This window comes from Poromitra crassiceps (assembly GCF_964638095.1).
Source record: "Poromitra crassiceps genome assembly, chromosome: 7".
Taxonomy (NCBI): domain Eukaryota; kingdom Metazoa; phylum Chordata; class Actinopteri; order Beryciformes; family Melamphaidae; genus Poromitra; species Poromitra crassiceps.
The window spans coordinates 47237953-47259856 of NC_139628.1; the positions used below are offsets into that span (position 1 = coordinate 47237953).

At 44.0% G+C, this 21904-nt stretch overlaps 1 protein-coding gene across 1 annotated transcript in view; it reads left to right on the forward strand.

Moving 5' to 3' along the window:
- LOC310779882 (H-2 class II histocompatibility antigen, E-S beta chain-like) overlaps positions 1 to 13998 on the forward strand; it is a 46372-nt gene extending 32374 nt beyond the window's left edge. Inside the window, exons 3-7 of the mRNA XM_083640393.1 lie at positions 11606 to 11822; positions 12720 to 12787; positions 13156 to 13275; positions 13367 to 13393; positions 13483 to 13998. Of these exons, the coding sequence (XP_083496519.1) occupies positions 11606 to 11822; positions 12720 to 12787; positions 13156 to 13275; positions 13367 to 13392 (431 nt within the window). The 3' untranslated portion in view covers position 13393; positions 13483 to 13998. The remainder of the gene's footprint in view (positions 1 to 11605; positions 11823 to 12719; positions 12788 to 13155; positions 13276 to 13366; positions 13394 to 13482) is intronic.
- The last annotated feature ends 7906 nt before the right edge of the window (positions 13999 to 21904 follow it).

Sequence of the window (21904 nt, forward strand, 5' to 3'; positions counted from 1 at the left end):
GTGTGCTTTTGATGACTATAGCCAGCACCCTGCATTGCAGCTTGTCATGCAGTCCATTTACCATTAAGGACATGTCTGTATTACACACATAATCCACCACTTTACATTAAAAGTCTGCCCTGAATGGAGATGTTTGAACTAATTGGTGTGGGTTGTGCTGTTACAATGGAAGTAAAGTAAAGGTAAAGTCCCACTGATTGTCACACAATGTGTGAAATTTGTTCTCCGCATTTGACCCATCCCCTGGGGGAGCGGTGAGCGGCAGCGTGCGCCGCGGTCAGCAATCATATGGTGATCTAACCCCCCAATTCCAACCCTTTGATGCTGAGTGCCAAGCAGGGAGGCAAATGGGCCTCATTTTTATAGTCTTTGCTATGACTCGGCCGGGGATCGAACTCACGACCTCCCAGTCTCAGGGCAGACATTCAGACCACAAGGCCACTGAGCTGGACACATGAGTGACAAGGATAATTCAGATTTAATTCTCTTTTTGGACCTTTCACATCTGAAGACACAATAATGTATTGGAATGTTTTTCCTTTCATATATCTGAAAGAAGGCTCCCAGCAAACACAATTACATCATGATGATGTTCTGATATCATCTTTCAGTGACGTCCAGGACTAGGCCAAATCACAGCCGATTTGGGGATCATTTAGACATCTACACAGGAATGTCAAGAGGACGTCGAAATATGACGTTACCATAAATAGGCATATTCAGTTATTCTGCTATGTACACAGTGTGTATTCAGCAGCGTTATACATAATTATATCCAGATTAACCTTTATTCTACATTTTCAAAAAATAAAACAGTTACCTGGCCGTGGTTTGAACCCAGGACCTCCAGCTTTGGTGTCTGCTACTTTACCCCTACACCATCCTTCCACAGCAATGACAAGGCACGGATATAACCTTATTATGGCATAAACTTGTTTTTATTCAAACGTGGGTGTCAAGTCTTTGTGGATCGGGCATTACTGTGTGACATCTAAACCAACTATGTATTATGCTACAGCAGATGCAGAACCCCAAAACACATTAACCCCACCCAAAATGCTACATTCCAACTTCCAGTAGTAGTAGTAGTAGTAGTAGTAATAGTAGCAGAAGTAGTAATAGTAGTAGTAGTAGTGTTGGTACTAGTGGGAGTGGTAGCAGTAGTAGCAGCAGTAGTTGTAATTGACCGGTTAATGAGTTGTGGGCAATTTAGTGTTGGCGTGTGTTTCATTAAAAGTTTCGAGATTTATCATTTCAAAACGGTTTCACGTATCCAAAATCCTTTACTAACCTTAGGTCGGGGTAGTCCATAGATGACCCAGAAAAAGTTTTGTGTGATTTGGCCAAACGGTCTAGGAGGAGCTCGCAAAAGTAGGTTTTTGATCAAATTCAAAATGGCAGAAAATCTACCACACAGAAATGGGCGTGGCCTAGTGGGTTAGATACATGATGCTCCAGGGAAACCAGTAGATGTGGAATTTTGATTCTACAGCTCGCAGTTCAGAAGTTATGGACCGACAAACGTGAAATTGGCTGTTATAGCGCCACCATCTGGTGGATTGGTGTAATTTTTTTACTCTGAGTAGTGGGTGATGTCGTGAGCCTGTGTGGAAAGTTTGGGTGATGGGGGGTGTATGGTTTCTGAGATCCACACACTTTTAGGGCAGGAAAAGAACAAAAGTAAATACACAAAAGTTTAAACATTTATCATTTCAAGACGGTTTCACGTATCCAAATTCTTTCTAAGTTTTTAAATCAGGGAAGTCCAGAGATGACACACAAAAAGTTTGCGCTCATTCGGGCAAATGGCCTAGGACGAGTTCGTTTTTTTTTTTTTTGAGAAAGTCCAAGATGGCGGAAAATCTAGGCACACGCAAATGGGCGTGGCCTATATGGATAGATGCGTATTGATCCAGGGAATACAGCCGAAGTGGAATTTTGATTCTACGCCTCACGGTTCAGAAGATATGGACCATAACGCGAAATGGTCTGTTATAGCGCCACCATCTGGCCGATATGGGTCATTTTTTGTTGCTGAGTAGTGAGGCACATTTACAATCTATGTGCCCAGTCTGGCTACGCTGAGCATTACAGTTTCTGCTGTACATACAGTTTTACCGGAGAAGAAGAAAAAAAAAATAATAATAAATATAGCCGCAAGCGGCGATGCGGGGTCCAAGCTTCCGGTGACTTGGGGGGTGTATGTCAGATAATATAGACACTGAATTGCACATTTAATCAGAGTTGGTATGTGCACAAGTGCACAAAGTTTGGTTGAGATTTGGTGACCTGACCGGGTTCAAGCAGTAGTAGCAGTAGTAATAGTAGTGTTAGTGTATATCTGTGTAAGTGTGTATATGTGTGTGTGTATATATGTGTGTGTATATGTGTGAGTATATGTGTGTGTGTGTGTGTGTGTGTGTGTGTATGTGTATGTGTGTGTGTGTGTGTGTGTGTGTATGTGTATATGTGTGTGTGTGTGTGTGTGTGTGTGTATGTGTGTGTGTGTGTGTGGCGTGTGTGTGTGTGTGTGTATAGGTGTATATGTCTGTGGCAATGTGCACTGGAGCTAGCGGCTGAATTACACCAACTAAGGTACAACCTTGCTACAGTGAACATTTAAGCTAGAATCAGGGTGTAAATGACATTTTCAAGTCAACTTGGCATCTCAGGGCTTGTGGAGAGTTTGATTACACCAGGTGAGCAGTATGGAAGCATTCTATCTATTTGTTTATTTGTATGTTTTTGCTCATGGTCAACTTCACTCAGCAGACAGCTCTGTGCCTGTTGTGGTTAGAGTACAGTTCTATCTCTGTGTGTGATGCGTCCAGAGTGCTTTACCCAGTACACCGACTGCATGCAAGTACCGCATAGTACCCCACTTCAAATAAACCAAACTATACCTTTCACAAATCAACTCAATAAGTGTCAAACTAAATGAATGCCTGCTAAACTGTTTTCGGATGTGCGAGATGTGCAAAATAAATAAGCATTGTTTCCGTTTTCGGTGGAGTGTCCCTTTAAGGCCAAAACTAACATCTCAGTTGGCTTTAATTAAAACACAAGATAGGAATACATTTCAAATCACAACACATTGCCGTCACTTCAAATTACCTTCATACCTCCCTTTACATAACATTGAAAATATATTTCAGATTGTGTAAACCTCCCTTTAAACTCACGGATTTGGCTTTTGGAGGTTTCATTCAGCAGGTTTCAAAGATAAGTTGAATTGGATGTTAAAAAACGTTCCCTCTATACTGCCAACTGTCTTGCACCATCTCCATTCATCAGTGATTCAGTGCACCTGGTACAGAGCCTGACCACAGCCCAACTCTGATTGGCTCAGAGTGATGTCAGTCACACTGCAGGATTACAAGCCCGCCAACTTCTGTTTCATGTAAAATACATTGGTGATACATTTTGCAGTGTAAACATTGGTGAACTGAGTTTACCAATGTCTCTGAGTTTAGTCTTGTCTCTGAGTGAAACTGTGGCGCAGCTGGCTGATAGCTGGTTAATAGCTCTCAGCTGACAGCAGCCCAATCACCTGGGAACGACGGGCGCTGATTAGAGAGGTGTGGCTTATAGCCCGGCATATAAGTTGGGCTGCAGTAAGTTTCTTGTCAGTTACACATTGCTGTCTGTCATTGAACTGCTCTGCTGTGGATCCCCCTCTCTGTGATTTAACTTTAACTTCACTGGGTAAGTGATATAGGCTGTGTTATTTTAGTGCTATCTGTGTCTGCTTACTCCTTATTTAAAAAGGAGTAGTGTTTTAGGCTAGTCTTGTCTCTGAGTGAAACTGTGGCGCAGCTGGCTGATAGCTGGTTAATAGCTCTCAGCTGACAGCAGCCCAATCACCTGGGAACGACGGGCGCTGATTAGAGAGGTGTGGCTTATAGCCCGGCATATAAGTTGGGCTGCAGTAAGTTTCTTGTCAGTTACACATTGCTGTCTGTCATTGAACTGCTCTGCTGTGGATCCCCCTCTCTGTGATTTAACTTTAACTTCACTGGGTAAGTGATATAGGCTGTGTTATTTTAGTGCTATCTGTGTCTGCTTACTCCTTATTTAAAAAGGAGTAGTGTTTTAGGCTAGTCTTGTCTCTGAGTGAAACTGTGGCGCAGCTGGCTGATAGCTGGTTAATAGCTCTCAGCTGACAGCAGCCCAATCACCTGGGAACGACGGGCGCTGATTAGAGAGGTGTGGCTTATAGCCCGGCATATAAGTTGGGCTGCAGTAAGTTTCTTGTCAGTTACACATTGCTGTCTGTCATTGAACTGCTCTGCTGTGGATCCCCCTCTCTGTGATTTAACTTTAACTTCACTGGGTAAGTGATATAGGCTGTGTTATTTTAGTGCTATCTGTGTCTGCTTACTCCTTATTTAAAAAGGAGTAGTGTTTTAGGCTAGTCTTGTCTCTGAGTGAAACTGTGGCGCAGCTGGCTGATAGCTGGTTAATAGCTCTCAGCTGACAGCAGCCCAATCACCTGGGAACGACGGGCGCTGATTAGAGAGGTGTGGCTTATAGCCCGGCATATAAGTTGGGCTGCAGTAAGTTTCTTGTCAGTTACACATTGCTGTCTGTCATTGAACTGCTCTGCTGTGGATCCCCCTCTCTGTGATTTAACTTTAACTTCACTGGGTAAGTGATATAGGCTGTGTTATTTTAGTGCTATCTGTGTCTGCTTACTCCTTATTTAAAAAGGAGTAGTGTTTTAGGCTAGTCTTGTCTCTGAGTGAAACTGTGGCGCAGCTGGCTGATAGCTGGTTAATAGCTCTCAGCTGACAGCAGCCCAATCACCTGGGAACGACGGGCGCTGATTAGAGAGGTGTGGCTTATAGCCCTGCTGAAGCAGTATTTCTGAACACTGTCAGTCTACAGCGGCAGCGGTAAGCGGCACGTAGCCTCGGGCACGAAGACAAGGGAGTCTTTCTGTGGGAGTCCTTCGAAGGGAGGCCATAGAATAGGGTTTTTTGCTACCTCTCTTATTCTACCTAACTATGTGTTTTCTTCCCATCCCTGTTGTAACCTCAGCCCACAGACGCCGTAGACACGGCTGCTTCAGGTGTAGTAACCCTGGTAATCTCTCCCACCCTAAGCGCGCTAACAGTCCTTTTACTATTGCCGGAGGTCTCTGGAACTGTCAGTCGGCTGTTAAGAAAACTGAGACCATCTCAGCTCATGCTCTATCTCTAACCCTCCACTTTCTAGCTCTCACAGAGACCTGGATCATTCCTGAAAACACAGCTACACCTGCTGCCCTCTCTGCTGCATATTCCTTCTCGCACACCCCTAGAGCCTCTGGCCGTGGAGGTGGCACTGGTATCCTCATCTCTCCCAAATGGACCTACACTGTAACCTCTCTCTCTCATCTGTCTATCTCATCTTTTGAGTCCCATGCAGTTGCCGTATCCCTACCCATCAAGCTCAACATTGTGGTAATCTACCGCCCGCCTGGTCCGCTTGGTCACTTTCTGGACGAGCTGGACACCCTCCTCTCCATCTTTCCTGAGGATGGTACTCCACTCATCCTTCTGGGAGACTTCAACATCCAGCCAGTAACCTTACAATCTCCGTCTTTCCTTAACTTCTTCTCATCCTTTGACCTTTACCTCTCTCAATCTCCTCCTACTCACAAAGCAGGGAATGTGCTTGACCTGGTCTTCACGAGATCCTGCTCCACCTCTAATCTCACTGTGACCCCTCTTCCTGTATCCGATCACCACTTTATCACCTTCTCCCTTCCCATCCCCCTCCCCTCCTCCCACCCATCTCCCCCCCACTCTACCACCACCCGACGCAACCTAAAAACTCTCTCTCCCAACTCCCTCTCTTCTACCGTCCTCTCCCTACTTCCCCCTGCCGAGCAATTTGCTCTCCTGTCCACTGACGAGGCTTCCACTACTCTTCTCTCGTCTCTCTCCTCTGCTCTTGATTCTCTTTGCCCACTCACCACTAAGCCTGCCCGATCTTCTCCCCCTTCTCCTTGGCTGACTGAATCTCTGCGAACTTATCGAACTGAGCTTCGGTCAGCTGAGAGAAAATGGAGAAAATCACATCTCCCTGAGGATCTCTCTTCCTACCACCTTATCCACTCAAACTTCACTGATGCTGTCTCTAAAGCAAAAACCTCCTTCTTCATCTCTGAAATCCAGTCCTCTGCATCCAATCCCAGTAAACTGTTCGCCACCTTCTCCACGCTCCTCAACCCTCCCTCCCCTCCCCCTCCCTCCTCCCTCTCTGCTGACGATTTTGTAACCTTCTTTACAAAAAAGGTGGACGACATCAGCTCCTCCTTCCATCCTCCAGCCACCCTCACTAACACTCCCGACTCCAATCCTGCTCCTCAGCCCCCTGTCCCTGGATTTCCTTCCTTCTCTCCTCTCTCTCCTGATGAAGTGCTTAAACTCATCAGCTCAAACCGAGCCACTTACTGCCCCCTCGATCCTATCCCTTCCTCTCTCCTCCAAACCATCTCACCTAACATATCTCCCTTCCTCACTACCTTCATTAACTCCTCTCTGTCCTCTGGTCTTGTCCCCCCTGCTCTAAAGACTGCAAGAGTCAAGCCTCTGCTTAAGAAACCCTCCCTTGACCCTACTGCTATTCACAACTACAGACCTGTCTCTCTTCTCTCATTCCTTTCCAAAACCCTCGAACGAGCAGCGTCCGAACAACTTTCTCTCTATCTCTCCCAAAATGACCTCCTGGACCCTCTGCAGTCCGGTTTCAAGGCTTCTCACTCCACTGAGACAGCTCTTCTTGCTGTCACAGAGGCCCTTCACACTGCTAAGGCCTCATCCCTCTCTTCTGTTCTTGTCCTCCTTGACCTGTCTGCTGCCTTCGATACAGTCAACCACCAAATCCTTCTTTCCACTCTGTCCGACCTCGGCATTTCAGGCTCTGCACTCTCCTGGTTTGCTTCTTACCTCTCTAACCGCTCATACCAGGTCTCATGGAGAGGGTCCCTCTCCAGATCCTGTCCTCTTACCACCGGTGTCCCCCAGGGCTCAGTCCTGGGCCCCTTACTTTTCCTTCTCTATATCAGATCTCTTGCCTATGTGATCTCTTCTCATGGCTTTTCTTATCACTGCTATGCTGATGACACCCAGCTTTTCCTTTCTTTCCCCCCCTCTGACACTCAAATCGAGGCTCGCATCTCTGCATGCCTCAAAGACATTGGCGACTGGATGTCTGCCCACCACCTCAAGCTCAACCTTGGTAAGACCGAGCTACTCTTCCTCCCAGGAAAAGACTGCCCTCTTGCAGATCTCTCCATCTCCATTGACAACACCACTGTACTCCCCTCCCAAACAGCCAAGAACCTCGGGGTGATCCTTGACAACCAGCTGTCTTGCTCTGCCAACATAGCTGCTACAGCGCGCTCCTGTAGGTTCTCTCTCTACAACATCCGCAAAATCCGTCCCTTTCTCACAAGAGAAGCGACTCAACTCCTGGTCCAGTCTCTTGTCTCCTCCCGCCTGGACTACTGCAACGTGCTTCTGGCCGGCCTACCTGCCACCGACATCCGACCGCTCCAGCTCATTCAGAACGCTGCAGCCCGTCTGATATTCAACCAACCCAAATTCTCTCACGTCACTCCCCTCTTCCAGGAGCTCCACTGGCTTCCCATCTCGGCCCGCATCAAATTCAAGACACTGGTACTGGCCTACAGGGCAGTTCACCAGACAGCTCCCCGGTACCTGCAATCCATGGTCAGGTTCCAAACCTCTCACCGCTCCCTTCGCTCCTCCACCAGTGCAGGTCGCCTCGCCCCTCCTTCGCTACGGGGGCTCAAAAGTCGCTCATCCCGATCTCGACTCTTCTCGTCCCTGGCACCTCAATGGTGGAACGAGCTTCCACCTTCGGTCAGGACTGCTGAATCACTGCCGATCTTTCGGAAAAGACTAAAGACACACCTTTTCAGGCTCCATCTGGGCCCTTCTTGATCTAACCTCGTCTCTCTCTTTCCTTATATAAAAAAAAAAAAAAAAAAAAAAAAAAAAAAAAAACCCTAACCAACCTTGTACCACTAACCTAAACTTGTACCACTGTTCCTTCAGAAGCTGTAGTTGTCATAGACTGTGCTCCATAGTTGATTGTTCTATTGCAGACAGAAAAATGTGTTATTGTAAGTCGCTTTGGATAAAAGCGTCTGCCAAATGACGTAATGTAATGTAATGTAATGTTTACAATTATCAAATTATGTGTTCTTAAGTTAAAGCAACTCTGCTCAACATGTGGTAAAATATCAGCCAGGATGAGCGGTTAATGAGTGTCACACCTATGAACAGGTGAGGGCAATGTGACCCCTCAGCACTGGACCCAGATAAAACCACAAGGAAAGATGGCAGGCACACAGCAGGACAAGGTGCAGGGTGATTTTATTTTCCCAACATCAAAAGTGACAGTGAGGCTATCAGCATGTTGTCTGTGGATAAGAACACAAACAGAATTATTTACCCAAATACACAATGTTAACAAGCAATCCAAATTACATCAAACTAGCAATAAACAAACAATGTAACAATCAATTAAAGCAACAATAAACAATATATTTTAACCATGCTAAAGAAAAAAACATATGCAATTCACCTTTAAGGTCAGCATGAGTTGGACTGGCTCACAGCACCTCTGTAGCAGCAGACTGGGGTTTGGGGCAAGTTTTGCACTTCTTTTATAGCCATAGCTCCACCCACTCCCCACCCACGTGGCACAATCCACAAGTGAGTGAGTGAAGCACTCTGGGAGATGAAGTACACCAGTGGTGGCCATTTTAGTGTGTGTGTGCGTGTGCGTGTGCGTGTGTGTGTGCGCGTGTGCGTGTGCGTGTGCAAACAGACAAAATAGTCATAGGAAGTAGTATGTTTAGCAATAAAAAACAATATAACAATCAAACAAACAATAAACAATATATTTTAACCATGGCTAAAGAGAAAAACATATGCAATTCACCTTTAAGATCAGGATGGCTTGGAATGGCAATTCAACAATGGCTAACAAAACTACAACTTACTTAATAATGCATCTGAAGGGAGGATAAACACCAAAGGACCGAAACACCAACACAGCCTCTACTGCAGTAACGGACACACACTGAGTGTAGAGGCTGATTAGCGTCTTAAGTGCAGGTGTGTGGTGATCAGTCCAGAATTAGGTGCAGGTGTGGTGTATATGTGTGTGCGTGTGTGTACGTGTGTGTGTGTGTGCGCGTGTGTGTGTGTGTGTGTGTGCGCGTGTGCGTCTGTGTGTGTGTGTGTGTGTGTGCTTTTGATGACTATAGCCAGCACCCTGCATTGCAGCTTGTCATGCAGTCCATTTACCATTAAGGACATGTCTGTATTACACACATAATCCACCACTTTACATTAAAAGTCTGCCCTGAATGGAGATGTTTGAACTAATTGGTGTGGGTTGTGCTGTTACAATGGAAGTAAAGTAAAGGTAAAGTCCCACTGATTGTCACACAATGTGTGAAATTTGTTCTCCGCATTTGACCCATCCCCTGGGGGTGCGGTGAGCGCCGCGCTCGGGAATCATATGGTGATCTAACCCCCCAATTCCAACCCTTTGGATGCTGAGTGCCAAGCAGGGAGGCAAATGGGTCTCATTTTTATAGTCTTTGCTATGACTCGGCCGGGGATCGAACTCACGACCTCCCAGTCTCAGGGCGGACATTCAGACCACAAGGCCACTGAGCTGGACACATGAGTGACAAGGATAATTCAGATTTAATTCTCTTTTTGGACCTTTCACATCTGAAGACACAATAATGTATTGGAATGTTTTTCCTTTCATATATCTGAAAGAAGGCTCCCAGCAAACACAATTACATCATGATGATGTTCTGATATCATCTTTCAGTGACGTCCAGGACTAGGCCAAATCACAGCCGATTTGGGGATCATTTAGACATCTACACAGGAATGTCAAGAGGACGTCGAAATATGACGTTACCATAAATAGGCATATTCAGTTATTCTGCTATGTACACAGTGTGTATTCAGCAGCGTTATACATAATTATATCCAGATTAACCTTTATTCTACATTTTCAAAAAATAAAACAGTTACCTGGCCGTGGTTTGAACCCAGGACCTCCAGCTTTGGTGTCTGCTACTTTACCCCTACACCATCCTTCCACAGCAATGACAAGGCACGGATATAACCTTATTATGGCATAAACTTGTTTTTATTCAAACGTGGGTGTCAAGTCTTTGTGGATCGGGCATTACTGTGTGACATCTAAACCAACTATGTATTATGCTACAGCAGATGCAGAACCCCAAAACACATTAACCCCACCCAAAATGCTACATTCCAACTTCCAGTAGTAGTAGTAGTAGTAGTAGTAGTATTAGTAGTAGTAGTAGTAATAGTAGCAGAAGTAGTAATAGTAGTAGTAGTAGTGTTGGTAGTAGTGGGAGTGGTAGCAGAAGTAGCAGCAGTAGTTGTAATTGACCGGTTAATGAGTTGTGGGCAATTTAGTGTTGGCGTGTGTTTCATTAAAAGTTTTGAGATTTATCATTTCAAAACGGTTTCACGTATCCAAAATCCTTTACTAACCTTAGGTCGGGGTAGCCCATAGATGACCCAGAAAAAGTTTTGTGTGATTTGGCCAAACGGTCTAGGAGGAGCTCGCAAAAGTAGGTTTTTGATCAAATTCAAAATGGCGGAAAATCTACCACACAGAAATGGGCGTGGCCTAGTGGGTTAGATACATGATGCTCCAGGGAAACCAGTAGATGTGGAATTTTGATTCTACAGCTCGCAGTTCAGAAGTTATGGACCGACAAACATGAAATTGGCTGTTATAGCGCCACCATCTGGTGGATTGGTGTAATTTTTTTACTCTGAGTAGTGGGTGATGTCGTGAACCTGTGTGGAAAGTTTGGGTGATGGGGGGTGTATGGTTTCTGAGATCCACACACTTTTAGGGCAGGAAAAGAACAAAAGTAAATACACAAAAGTTTAAACATTTATCATTTCAAGACGGTTTCACGTATCCAAATTCTTTCTAAGATTTTAAATCAGGGAAGTCCAGAGATGACACACAAAAAGTGTGGGCTCATTTGGGCAAATGGCCTAGGACGAGTTTTTTTTTTTTTTTTTTTTGAGAAAGTCCAAGATGGCGGAAAATCTAGGCACACGCAAATGGGCGTGGCCTATATGGATAGATGCGTATTGATCCAGGGAATACAGCCGAAGTGGAATTTTGATTCTACGCCTCACGGTTCAGAAGATATGGACCATAACGCGAAATGGTCTGTTATAGCGCCACCATCTGGCCAATATGGCTAATTTTTTGTCTCTGAGTAGTGGGGCACATTTCCAACCTATGTGCAAAGTCTGGCTACTGTACCCCTTACGGTTTTTGCCGTGCATACTGTTTTAGCGGAGAATAAAAAAAAGAATAATAATAATAAACGGAACAGATACAATAGGGATCCACACACTTCGTGCTTGGACCCCTAATAATCAGAACAGATACAATAGGGATCCACGCACTTCGTGCTTGGACCCCTAATAAACGGAACAGATACAATAGGGATCCACGCACTTCGTGCTTGGACCCCTAATAATGACACTGTGTCCTACAGCTACACCCTCTGCACCCAGGCTGAGCTCAGAGACGCCCACTGGTGGGAAACACACTAACATGCTGATCTGCAGCGTCTACGGCTTCTACCCCAAAATAATCGATGTGAGCTGGCTGAGAGATGGAGAGCCCATCACCTCTGATGTCTCTTCCACTGAAGAGATGCCGGACGGGGACTGGTACTACCAGATCCACTCCCACCTGGAGTACACCCCCAGGTGAGTCCAGATCCACTCCCACCTGGAGTACACCCCCAGGTGAGTCCAGATCCAGTCCACCTGGAACACACCCAGGTGAGTCCAGATCTACTCCTACCTACAGTACACCCCCAGGTGAGTCCAAATCCCCTCCACCTGGAGTACACCCCCAGGTGAGTCCAGATCCACTCCGCCTGGAATGTACACCCCCAGGTGAGTCCAGATCCACTTCCACCTGGAGTACACACCCAGGTGAGTCCAGATCCACTCCACCTGGAGTACACCCCCAGGTGAGTCCAGATCCACTTCCACCTGGAGTACACCCCCAGGTGAGTCCAGATCCACTTCAACCTGGAGTACACACCCAGGTGAGTCCAGATCCACTCCACCTGGAGTACAATTCAGAGAAAAGTTCAGAGAGACGAGGGCAGCAGCATCCAGGTGGGAACAGCGGTAGGGAAGAGCAGGGCCAGGCAGCACTGATGATGAAGAGCCAGGACAGCACCCGCCACTGCCAAGTAGAACACTGCACTGGAGTCAGATAAGAGGAGCGAGGAAGCCGCCAAACACACACACACGCGCACACACACACACATGCACGCACGCACACGCACGCACACACACGCACATGCACGCACACACACACACACAGAGGAAGGAGAGGAAAAAAGCTAGCCTAAATCCTCCCCCCCTCTTTATTGTTGCATAACTTGGCATTGTTGGCAGGATGTCAGTCAGTCAGACAGACAGACAGACAGTCAGACAGACAGACAGACAGACAGACAGACAGACAGACAGACAGACACAGACAGTCCGCTCCAGCCAAAAGAAAACTGAAATAGAGCAGAAATTCAAAGAAAAGCAGGAGCAAAGGAGGTAAGCATATTTACAAAGTGTGTGTGTGTGTGTGTGTAACAGGTCTGGAGAGAAGATCTCCTGCGTGGTGGAGCACCCCAGCCTGCCCGAGCCTGTGATCCAGGACTGGGGTAACTACTTTTTTCTTTTTTGCATGTTTTTTTAGTGGGGAGTTCCTATCTGGAGGAACCCCCAGGGGACCAGGGAAAAAACATGCAAACTCCACACAGAAAGGCCCTTTTTGATGAGCCCACCTGGGCCGTAGGCACTGAGGACATGGGGATGGGGCACACCCTCACGCCTTCTTGCTGTGAGGTTTTTGATCGATATTCCATCGCTATTAACTACCTGCCTGTCTGTCTGTGTCTTGGCTGTCTGTCTACCTACCTGTCTATCTGTCTGTCTCTCTCTACCTATTTGTCTGTCTGACTACCTGTCTTTCTGTCTGATGACCTGTCTTTCTGTCTATCTGACTGTCGACCTGTCTCTCTCTCAACAGATCCGTCGATGCCTGCGTCTGAGAGAAACAAGATGACCATCGGAACCTCAGGCCTGGTTCTGGGTCTGATCTTCTCTCTGGCTGGATTCATCTACTACCTGTACAGGAGGAAGGCCCAAGGTCAGTTCACTAGACAAGTTCAGACCGCTTCACACTTCTTCTCCTGTGTTTATATGACTGAGCAGTCTCTTCTTCTCTTGTGTTAAATCAGGACGGGTTCCGGTTCCCACTAACTGAGGTAGGAATCCTAAACTTGTCCCTGTTGTCTGCTTGCCTCCTGGAAGGAAAATCCAGCTGGGAACTCAACCTGCTTTCTTGTGATTTCAGTGCTGCCACCTGCTGGAGAGGAGGAGCTGCTGTTTCTGCTTCAAGCCTTCTGTGATACACATCCACATATATCTGCTGTGATTTATGTATTGCAAATTTTCAACTATTGTCCATAAATGATGCTCTCCACTAATATGTAGGGCCGCCCTAAAGACTCTGTGATGCTTTTTTTACTCTGTTTCCACACCGTTTTAACAGCGAATGCTGAAAGTTCTGTCTGTAGTTGAACCATGCCAGACTCAGAGAACTGAGTCTAATCTGATTGTCACTGATTTATTTGTGATGTGAGGCTCCAGCTTCCTGTGTGACATCATTTTCCAGTGACTAACTTCTCAAGCTGAAGGAAAAAGATCTGATCCTCCTTCAGTTCAATCAAAATCAGAATTATTTTATTTGGCCATACACGTTTGTTTGCACATACATGGAAATTGTCTTTGTGTAAGTGATGTAACTTAATCTGTAAAATCACACTAACAGCTGCTGCAATATATTAGGAGCTTTAGGTTTTCTGTGAGTTAGATTCATTTACTGCAGTGAGATGTCTTTACTTACAATAAAGCTTTGGAAAACACTCTGTCACTGTGTTATTTAATAGCTGAGACTCTCCTCATGTTTGCTTGTTTTCAGAAACAGGTCAGCATCACGTTAATGACCCATGGGAAAAGCCTCATGTTACATATTTAGTCGTAGCCTGTATTTATTATATTATTATATTACCGCTTTGTACAATTGTTAGCACAATTTTTTCCATTCTAGTCACATTTTCATAAATCTTAAGAGTCAGCACATCTGTCTGTGTGGGCTATTAATACCATTAACCCATTTCTTGTTGCTTTGGCACAAAATGCCTTCAGTGAACACATTAAAAAAATGCTCAAACTTCTTTTACACACAAGCTCATCCAAGACAAACTGGATTTTCTGCACCCACTGCAAGGGAACAATCTACAGTCTGATCTTAAACTTGATAGCTTAGAAACCATGAGAAAGCTTTTAAAGCTATGGTGAAATCTATTTTAAACAGGCTGACTGTGTGCAAATGTTTTATCTGATCTTTTTAATGTTATTCAAATGTATCATGTGTTTAATGTTGAAACTTTGTGTTGCTGTTGGTCTTGGTCAGGTCTCCCTTGTAAAAGAGATGTTTGATCTCAATGGGACAAACCTAGTTAAATAAAGGCTAAATGAAATAAAAATACACTGTAAAAAGGGGACCAAATGCAGAAGACCGGATAAATTAGAACATGTGTGTATTTTTCTTTTGTTTGTATATTTAATTTTTACACAACTGTAAACAGCAGCTATATTGCAGGTTGTTGTTGATCTCTTGCAGTAATTTTCTATTGAAAATACTGTAGTGCAAAGCCTTTACTGCAGCAAGTCTGTCACTTAGGCTACCGGTACCATATTACTTTTTTAAATACATCAGTTTTCACACTTTTTCACATCAAGGACCCCTAAACTGACACAAATTAGATCACAGACCCCCATAGCTTTCTTGAGATAAAGAGAGAACAAACTTTATCTTGTGATAACAAAAGAAAACGGCAATAAATAAAAATTGGTCCCATGTTCGTTCTCGGCCTCTAGTTACCAAATGTTTTTATGACATATTTTACGGCAGTCATTTATAAAACAAAAAACAAAAAACAATCCAATCAGCATGTCAAACCCTCAATAACGGACAAGAAACAACATAGGACAAAAGCTAAGTGAGAAGTCCTTAAATTAATTTAATCAGTATTATTTACATAACAGGAGCCATCCAACAAACTGTGGAGAGGATATAACATGATTGAAAAAAATACATTTGAAGTATTTTGATTTCAATTTCTGGCAAATTCCATTTCTACTGTGCGTTCACACCAAGGCTGAAAAAAGCTTTGCTGAGTTCGCTCAGGCAAATTCCCCCAAAGTTGACAAAGTTTAAAAAATGAACAGGTGATCAGGCGAAAGTTGCATCAAACGCCTCATTCGCGCTGCCCAATCTACTCGCGTGTTTGCATTGTACAGTACGTATACTCCCGTCATGAGGATTTGCGAAAATCGCCCCAGTGTGAACGCCCAGTTATGCCAAAAAAAAAAGTATAGAAACACATTTCTCGTGTATTTGTGAAAACATGTCAACTCTATTCCAACACAAAGAAAAAAATCCCTTCAAACAAAGTTGACCTACATTAAGGTAAGAGAGTCAGTCAAATCAAAATGACAACAGTTGTCAGAATCATCACCACAGCGCCAAAGTAAATCAAAGATCCACCAGGCCGGGATCACACGCTGAGAATGTTGTCTATAAGCTTCTGTCTTCTCCTCTGAGTTAGAAAGAAACTTAAAAATGCCCTCAAAAAGAAAACAAAGATGAGCAAATTTTAACCAATATAGCAATTATACCAGCAATTCAAACCAACAAAAACTTTTTCTTGTTAATTTCCTTTTTATAAAACGGTCAAATTTTACACTAAATAAAATAATTATATCTTACAACAATAGAACTTTAGACAGTAAAATAGGCTTTGATTGAGGTAATTACATCATTGTGTTACTTGTACAAAGTAAAAAATAAACAAAATAGATTTTCTTCTGTTTCCCTAAAAGCACCACCACCCAACCAACTCACAAAGTATCTTGTGTTGCTGTTATTTCTTTTTTGTCTCCATTTTCTCAACTTAGAAACTTTGAAAAAGTGTTGCATTCTGGGGCAGCAGCAGAAACAAGGGCCATTTCTCTGTACTTTGTTGCTAAGAGGTGATTTGTCAACGACATTTAAAATCCAAATTAACTACTCATGCTTTTGTCGACATGTAGGATTCATAGGGAGTAACTGTCTGTCCACAGCTATCAGTCCAAGACTAAAGGTGATTTGTTACTGTAAGCCGACAAGGTGGTGAAAACCCAGTCAAAACTATATTACTATTTGGTAGCAGTCAATCTGAAACACGAATCAGGGCAGACAGGTGAAGTCTTTGGGTAGAAAATGTCCCTCTGAAGTGGTAAAGGTGATTCTCAGAAGGATCAAGGCACAAAACTGGACCTGACACAGCTCGGTAACATACTTACAGCGGCAGCCACCTTCAATTGCTGCTCCCATACCAAAGAAGTGGACTTTGTTATACCATGAGGGACATTGCTTCAGAGAAACTAAGGACATCTATATGGTTTATTAAGAGGTTAAATTGGTTTAAGTTTGTTAAGTTAAGTTTAAGTAGGTAAGTTTATATTTTATCTTTCTTTAGTCTGCCATGGATCTGGATGGGACGTGTCAAGGACCAGCTGGCAATTCAAGGTGGCTGCTGTTGTTCTTGTTGTTGTATTGTATTAAGAAGAAGAAAAATGCACTGGCAACACAGAAAGCAGTAGACTCCAATACTGATATAAAAGTAGTCCAGCACTCATACTATTTGAAAGGTTTTCAAATACTGCTTTATGTGCTCTAGATCAGCACCTAGTGGCAGGGATTGGGAATTACTGGACAGATAGAACTCAACAGTCACGTGACGTCACCTTTGGTTCATGGAAGAGTAATTGCCCATTCCATTTTCTCCATCACATTGAGAAAAATGCTTATATAAATAGTTTTAAGCCTGGAACCAAAGCAAAAATCATTTGATTAAGAGGGGGAAACGCATTGAAAAATGCAAAAAAGGCAAAGGTACAAGACTGTGTACATAATAGATTAGCGAATGATTGAGCAACAGAGCCTTTCAGCCATTGGGAGAGCACTCTTGAGCGGCAGTGGGCAGGACCAGTGGTCTTTAACAGCTGCTATTAAACAATTGCTAACGTTATTGTATATAGACACATTTCTGTGCTTTAATGTGAACGAACCGGGCGATGGATTTCAAAACGGGTTCAAAGCAGAGTGACTCATAATGGTTAACGTAACATACTGATGGTTTGACCCCTTTACTCGGCAAACGCGCGTTAAGACAAATTTCACAGTGACTGTGGCTCTTAAGCACGTGTGTACTAGCTTGCGTGCACATGACGTGTGCATGCATTGATGTGTGTCTGTGACAAATACAGACGGGGTTGTCCGGCCGATTCATTCATATACCATCGTTTGATTTGATTTTATTTGATTTTATTAGACGTCAATCATAGAAAAAACAAGTTACAACAAGTTTATCAGAGCGTCAGGGATACAGACACATGAAAGTCTTTCGACTTATTTCCACTGTGGTCCCTGGACTGGGACAAACAACATAGTAACAAATACATACAATACACCAATTAACACCAATAAATAAAATAAATAAAGCATCCTAAGCTACACTACTGTACCTACAGCATAAACACACCAAGAGTTAATACTAAAAAAGGTGACCATTCTATTCTGAAACATTATCTAAAAGCCATGCTTTGACCTTTATCTTAAAAATGAGATGGCTGGAGATGCTCTTTATAGCTAGGGGTAGAGAGTTCCAATTAACTGCTCCCCCAAACTTAAAAGAGCGTTTACCCATTTCGGTGGTGAACGTGGGCACGGTCAGGTCTGCAATACTGGCTCTGGTGAGGTGTGTGTGGGCTTCACTACGTTTCTGGAAGAGCTTACAAAGGTACGCAGGGGCTCTGTTGGTATAGATGCTGTGCACCTGGTTCAGCTGTAGTTGAACTGACCTGGCTGCCAGAGGGAGCCAACCCAACTGCCGGAAATGCAGCTTACCAACATGGTCCATCGCAGACAGCCCCAAGACAAGCCTAACTAGCCTATTCTGAGAAGCCTGCAGCTTCTTTTTTAGGGCTATGGTTAGGCCACCGTACCATGAGCCAATCGCATAATCAAAACAACATAAGACCAGTGAATTTGCTAGTAGGTGAAGGCTATCCGGGTCCAGAAACTGCGCTTTTCTGGCCAAGAACTTGGTTCTGCCATTCACCTTGCTTATCGTCTTAAGAGCCATGGATTCGCCGCCCAGACTGCGATCTAGCAGACAGCCAAGATAGCTGACTGAGGGTTTAGCAGTAAAGGTCTGGCCCCCAAGAGAAATACTGGGTGAGCCAAGTTTGTGTAATCTGGGCTGGGAACCAAACAAGATATATTCGGTTTTGGCCGTATGAAGGGATAGCTTGTTATCAGAGAGCCAGGTCTTAACGTTGTTGAATTCTGTGATGAGAGTGGCATTCAACTTGACCACATCCTCATCTGAGGCTAGGATGGCTGAATCATCTGCGTACAAGAACAGATTTACAGAACAAGCAGCTTGGAGGTCGTTTATAAAGATTAAAAACAACAGAGGGCCTAAGACACTTCCTTGCGGGACGCCGCAAGTCACAGGCAGAGCCTTTGAGAGATGGCCTTGAAAGTCTGTAATTTGGTCCCTATCTGACAGATAGGACCTAAACCAGTTTAAGCTAGAGGGGCTTAGGCCTAAGGCTGAAAGTTTATTAAAGAGTAGGCCGTGATGAACTGTGTCGAATGCCTTTTGAAGGTCAATTAGGATCATTCCACTAAGTTTGCCAACTTCCATTTCGGATCTGATCAAATCAGTCAGGTATAGAAGACATGAGTCAGTTGAGTGGGACTTCCTGAAGCCCGACTGGAAAGTATACAGTAGTTTGGAGTCACTGATGTACCCATACAGTTGTTCATGGATTACTTTCTCTAGTACCTTGGAAGTGACACTAAGTATGGAGATGGGTCTGTAGTTTCCTGGGTCAGATCTGTTACCCTTCTTAAAAAGAGGGATTGTCTTAGCATGTTTCATATCTAAGGGAACAGTACCTTGCTCAAGCGACAGATTGACTATGTGTGTGACACATGGTGCAATCAGTTCGGCTGCATCTTTTAAAAACCTTGCCGATATGTTGTCAAGCCCAGTGGCCTTGTTGGTGTCAAGGCTCTTTAACATTTTAGTTATGTTGTCAACTGAAACTGGCTTGAAGGAAAAGCTGTTTGGACTAACACCAAGGCGGTCGTAGAAAGCTTGAAGTACATTCTGCCCATAGGTGACAGGGACTACAGGCAGACATGCAACAAGTTTCTTGGCTATAGAGGTAAAAAAGGAATTAAAATGATTTGCAATCAGGTTTTTGTTGTACTCCCTATTACCATCAATATCTAAGGAGATACAAGGACTCTGAGCTTTAACTTTGGTAGTACAGCCCAGATTAGACAGGGTTTTCCATAAGGATTTGGAGTTGTCCTTGTTTTCCCTGATTTGTTCAGAGAAATAACTGGACTTGGCCTTCTTCACTTTGCGCTGAACCTGGTTTCTGAGCCTTCTAAAGTGAAGGAGGTCAGCTCGGTTACCTGATCGCTTGAAACGTGACAGGGCTTTGTCCCTGGCGCTGATAGCTTCATGAATTGCTTGTGTGAACCATACATTAGATCTCTGCTTGATTCTGATAGTTCTGGTTGGAGCTACAGTATTAATTACAGAAAGAAAAAGCCCTTTGAAACTGCCCCATGCCTGATTGATGTCATCAGAATTAAGAACTGGGGACCAGTCTAGCTTTTGTACAGCTTCGCAAAGTTGAGCCACAGAGTAGCGCTTAAAGGATCTGGCAGTGATAGATTGCCAGATCCTTTAAGCGCTACTTAAAGGATCAGGCGAGCTAGTTTCACAACTAGCTCGCCTGTAAGTCTACCATGGGTGGTTACGACAGTATGCATAATAATCAAAAACTCATTGCAGAATAAGAACGGTGAAATACTCTTCCAGAACAGAGGTGTCACGTGACTGTTGAGCTGTATTAAGCAATGGTGGCAGAGCGCCTCCTTTTGTAAGAAACATTTTAGCAGCCTCCTGGCCACAAGCCAGGATTCTGGCTGGATTTGCCTTAAAAAAGAAATAAAAACAACTTTAGAGTTGGATTCGGGGCCAATTCCCCATATCCTTAAATTCCATTAGAGCCATGATGGAAGAAAATGTGTTTCCCTGTTTTCCAAACAGATAATGTGACCTTTCAGCTGAACTCAGACATCGTCGTCTGTGTGATGCTGTGAGTTTAAAGCAGTATTCCACTTAGTCTTAACATGCGGGTTATTCGCTACTTGACCGCCATTGAAACCATAATAATCAAGATGACATCCTATCCATTTGAATGAGGCCACGGAAATAGCCTGAAAACTTTACATTTAACACGTTGGTGAACATATTCAACAACAGATCCAACTACAGTGATTTTCAAATAACACAATTTCACCAAATAGCATTTCTATCGATAAAACACATCGACAAGAGATCGGATCTACTTTCATTTTTAAATACTAATTTTAGTATAAACCAACAATAGAAATGCAAAATGACGACCAACTGCTTTATCTTAGTTTTAACATGGGGGTTATTTGGCACTTGACCGCCATGAAAACCATTATATAAACCATCTATATAGTCACCACGATGGGGGGCAGCAGTTTATAGCCCTTGCAGGATTTGAACGAGGCCATGAAAATAGCCCGAAACCGTAATGCAACACATTTGTAAACGGATTGAACCTGTTTCTAAGTGGAATAATGCTTTAAACCTACACACTGTTCTGTAGAGACCAGCTCCAAGACAGAACCACTACATCAGAATAGCTGGACGAAGTGAGTGATTTACAGAAAGGTATTTTAGGGGGAGGTGACTGATAACTAGGGCAAGTCTATTTCTGCTCTCTCAAACCATGCTAAGGCTAACTGAGTGGGGTTCCATATCCTGGGTCTGTATTCATCAACAACCTCCTCCATGTAGAGGTACTGATCCAGGACGACTGAGCAGCACCACTCTTGTATCGACAGCAGCTGAAATGTGGGCGGAGATCAAACTATTTCAAGGCTGTATTTATTCAGGTTATACTCAGCCACACTAATTTATGCTACAGAGTAGTATTATCCAAACTCTGGAAAATATTGGAGCTTTTGCCAGGAACTTCCTAAGATTGATGCCTCTAGCCTCGCCCACTTCATTCAATCTGACCCAATAGGCAACAGGCCCCACATCAATGCTTCTAACTCTGAGACACTATATCATTTACAGACACCTGCTGAGTTCAGAAGTCCTCTGCAGATGTATATCTGCAGCACCTCCTCCTCCCCACCACAGCCTTCCACTCTGCAGCAGCAGTGCAGCAAAAGCTGAAACAAGTGTAAAATGTGGGACTTGACACCTTGATCAGTATTCGACTGAAAGCCAGTGAAAGAGTTTAAGGCTTCATCGTATAAAGAGGATGTGTGTGTATAGAAAAGTCATGTGACAAGGCTGTACTGTGTATTATTGCATAATCACCCTCATCATAACCCTGCTTTTTATCAGCTACCTCACTGTTATCAAATGTCACTATTATTAATCCTTAGTATCCACAATTACCACAAAACAAAGACACTTTTCCTCTGTGTGTGTGTGTGTGTGTGTGTGTGAGAGAGCGAGAGAGATCAGAGTGAAGAGGACCGAAGTGCAAGTGAAGAAGTGTGTTTGAGAGTGTGTGTGTCTTGCCAACAC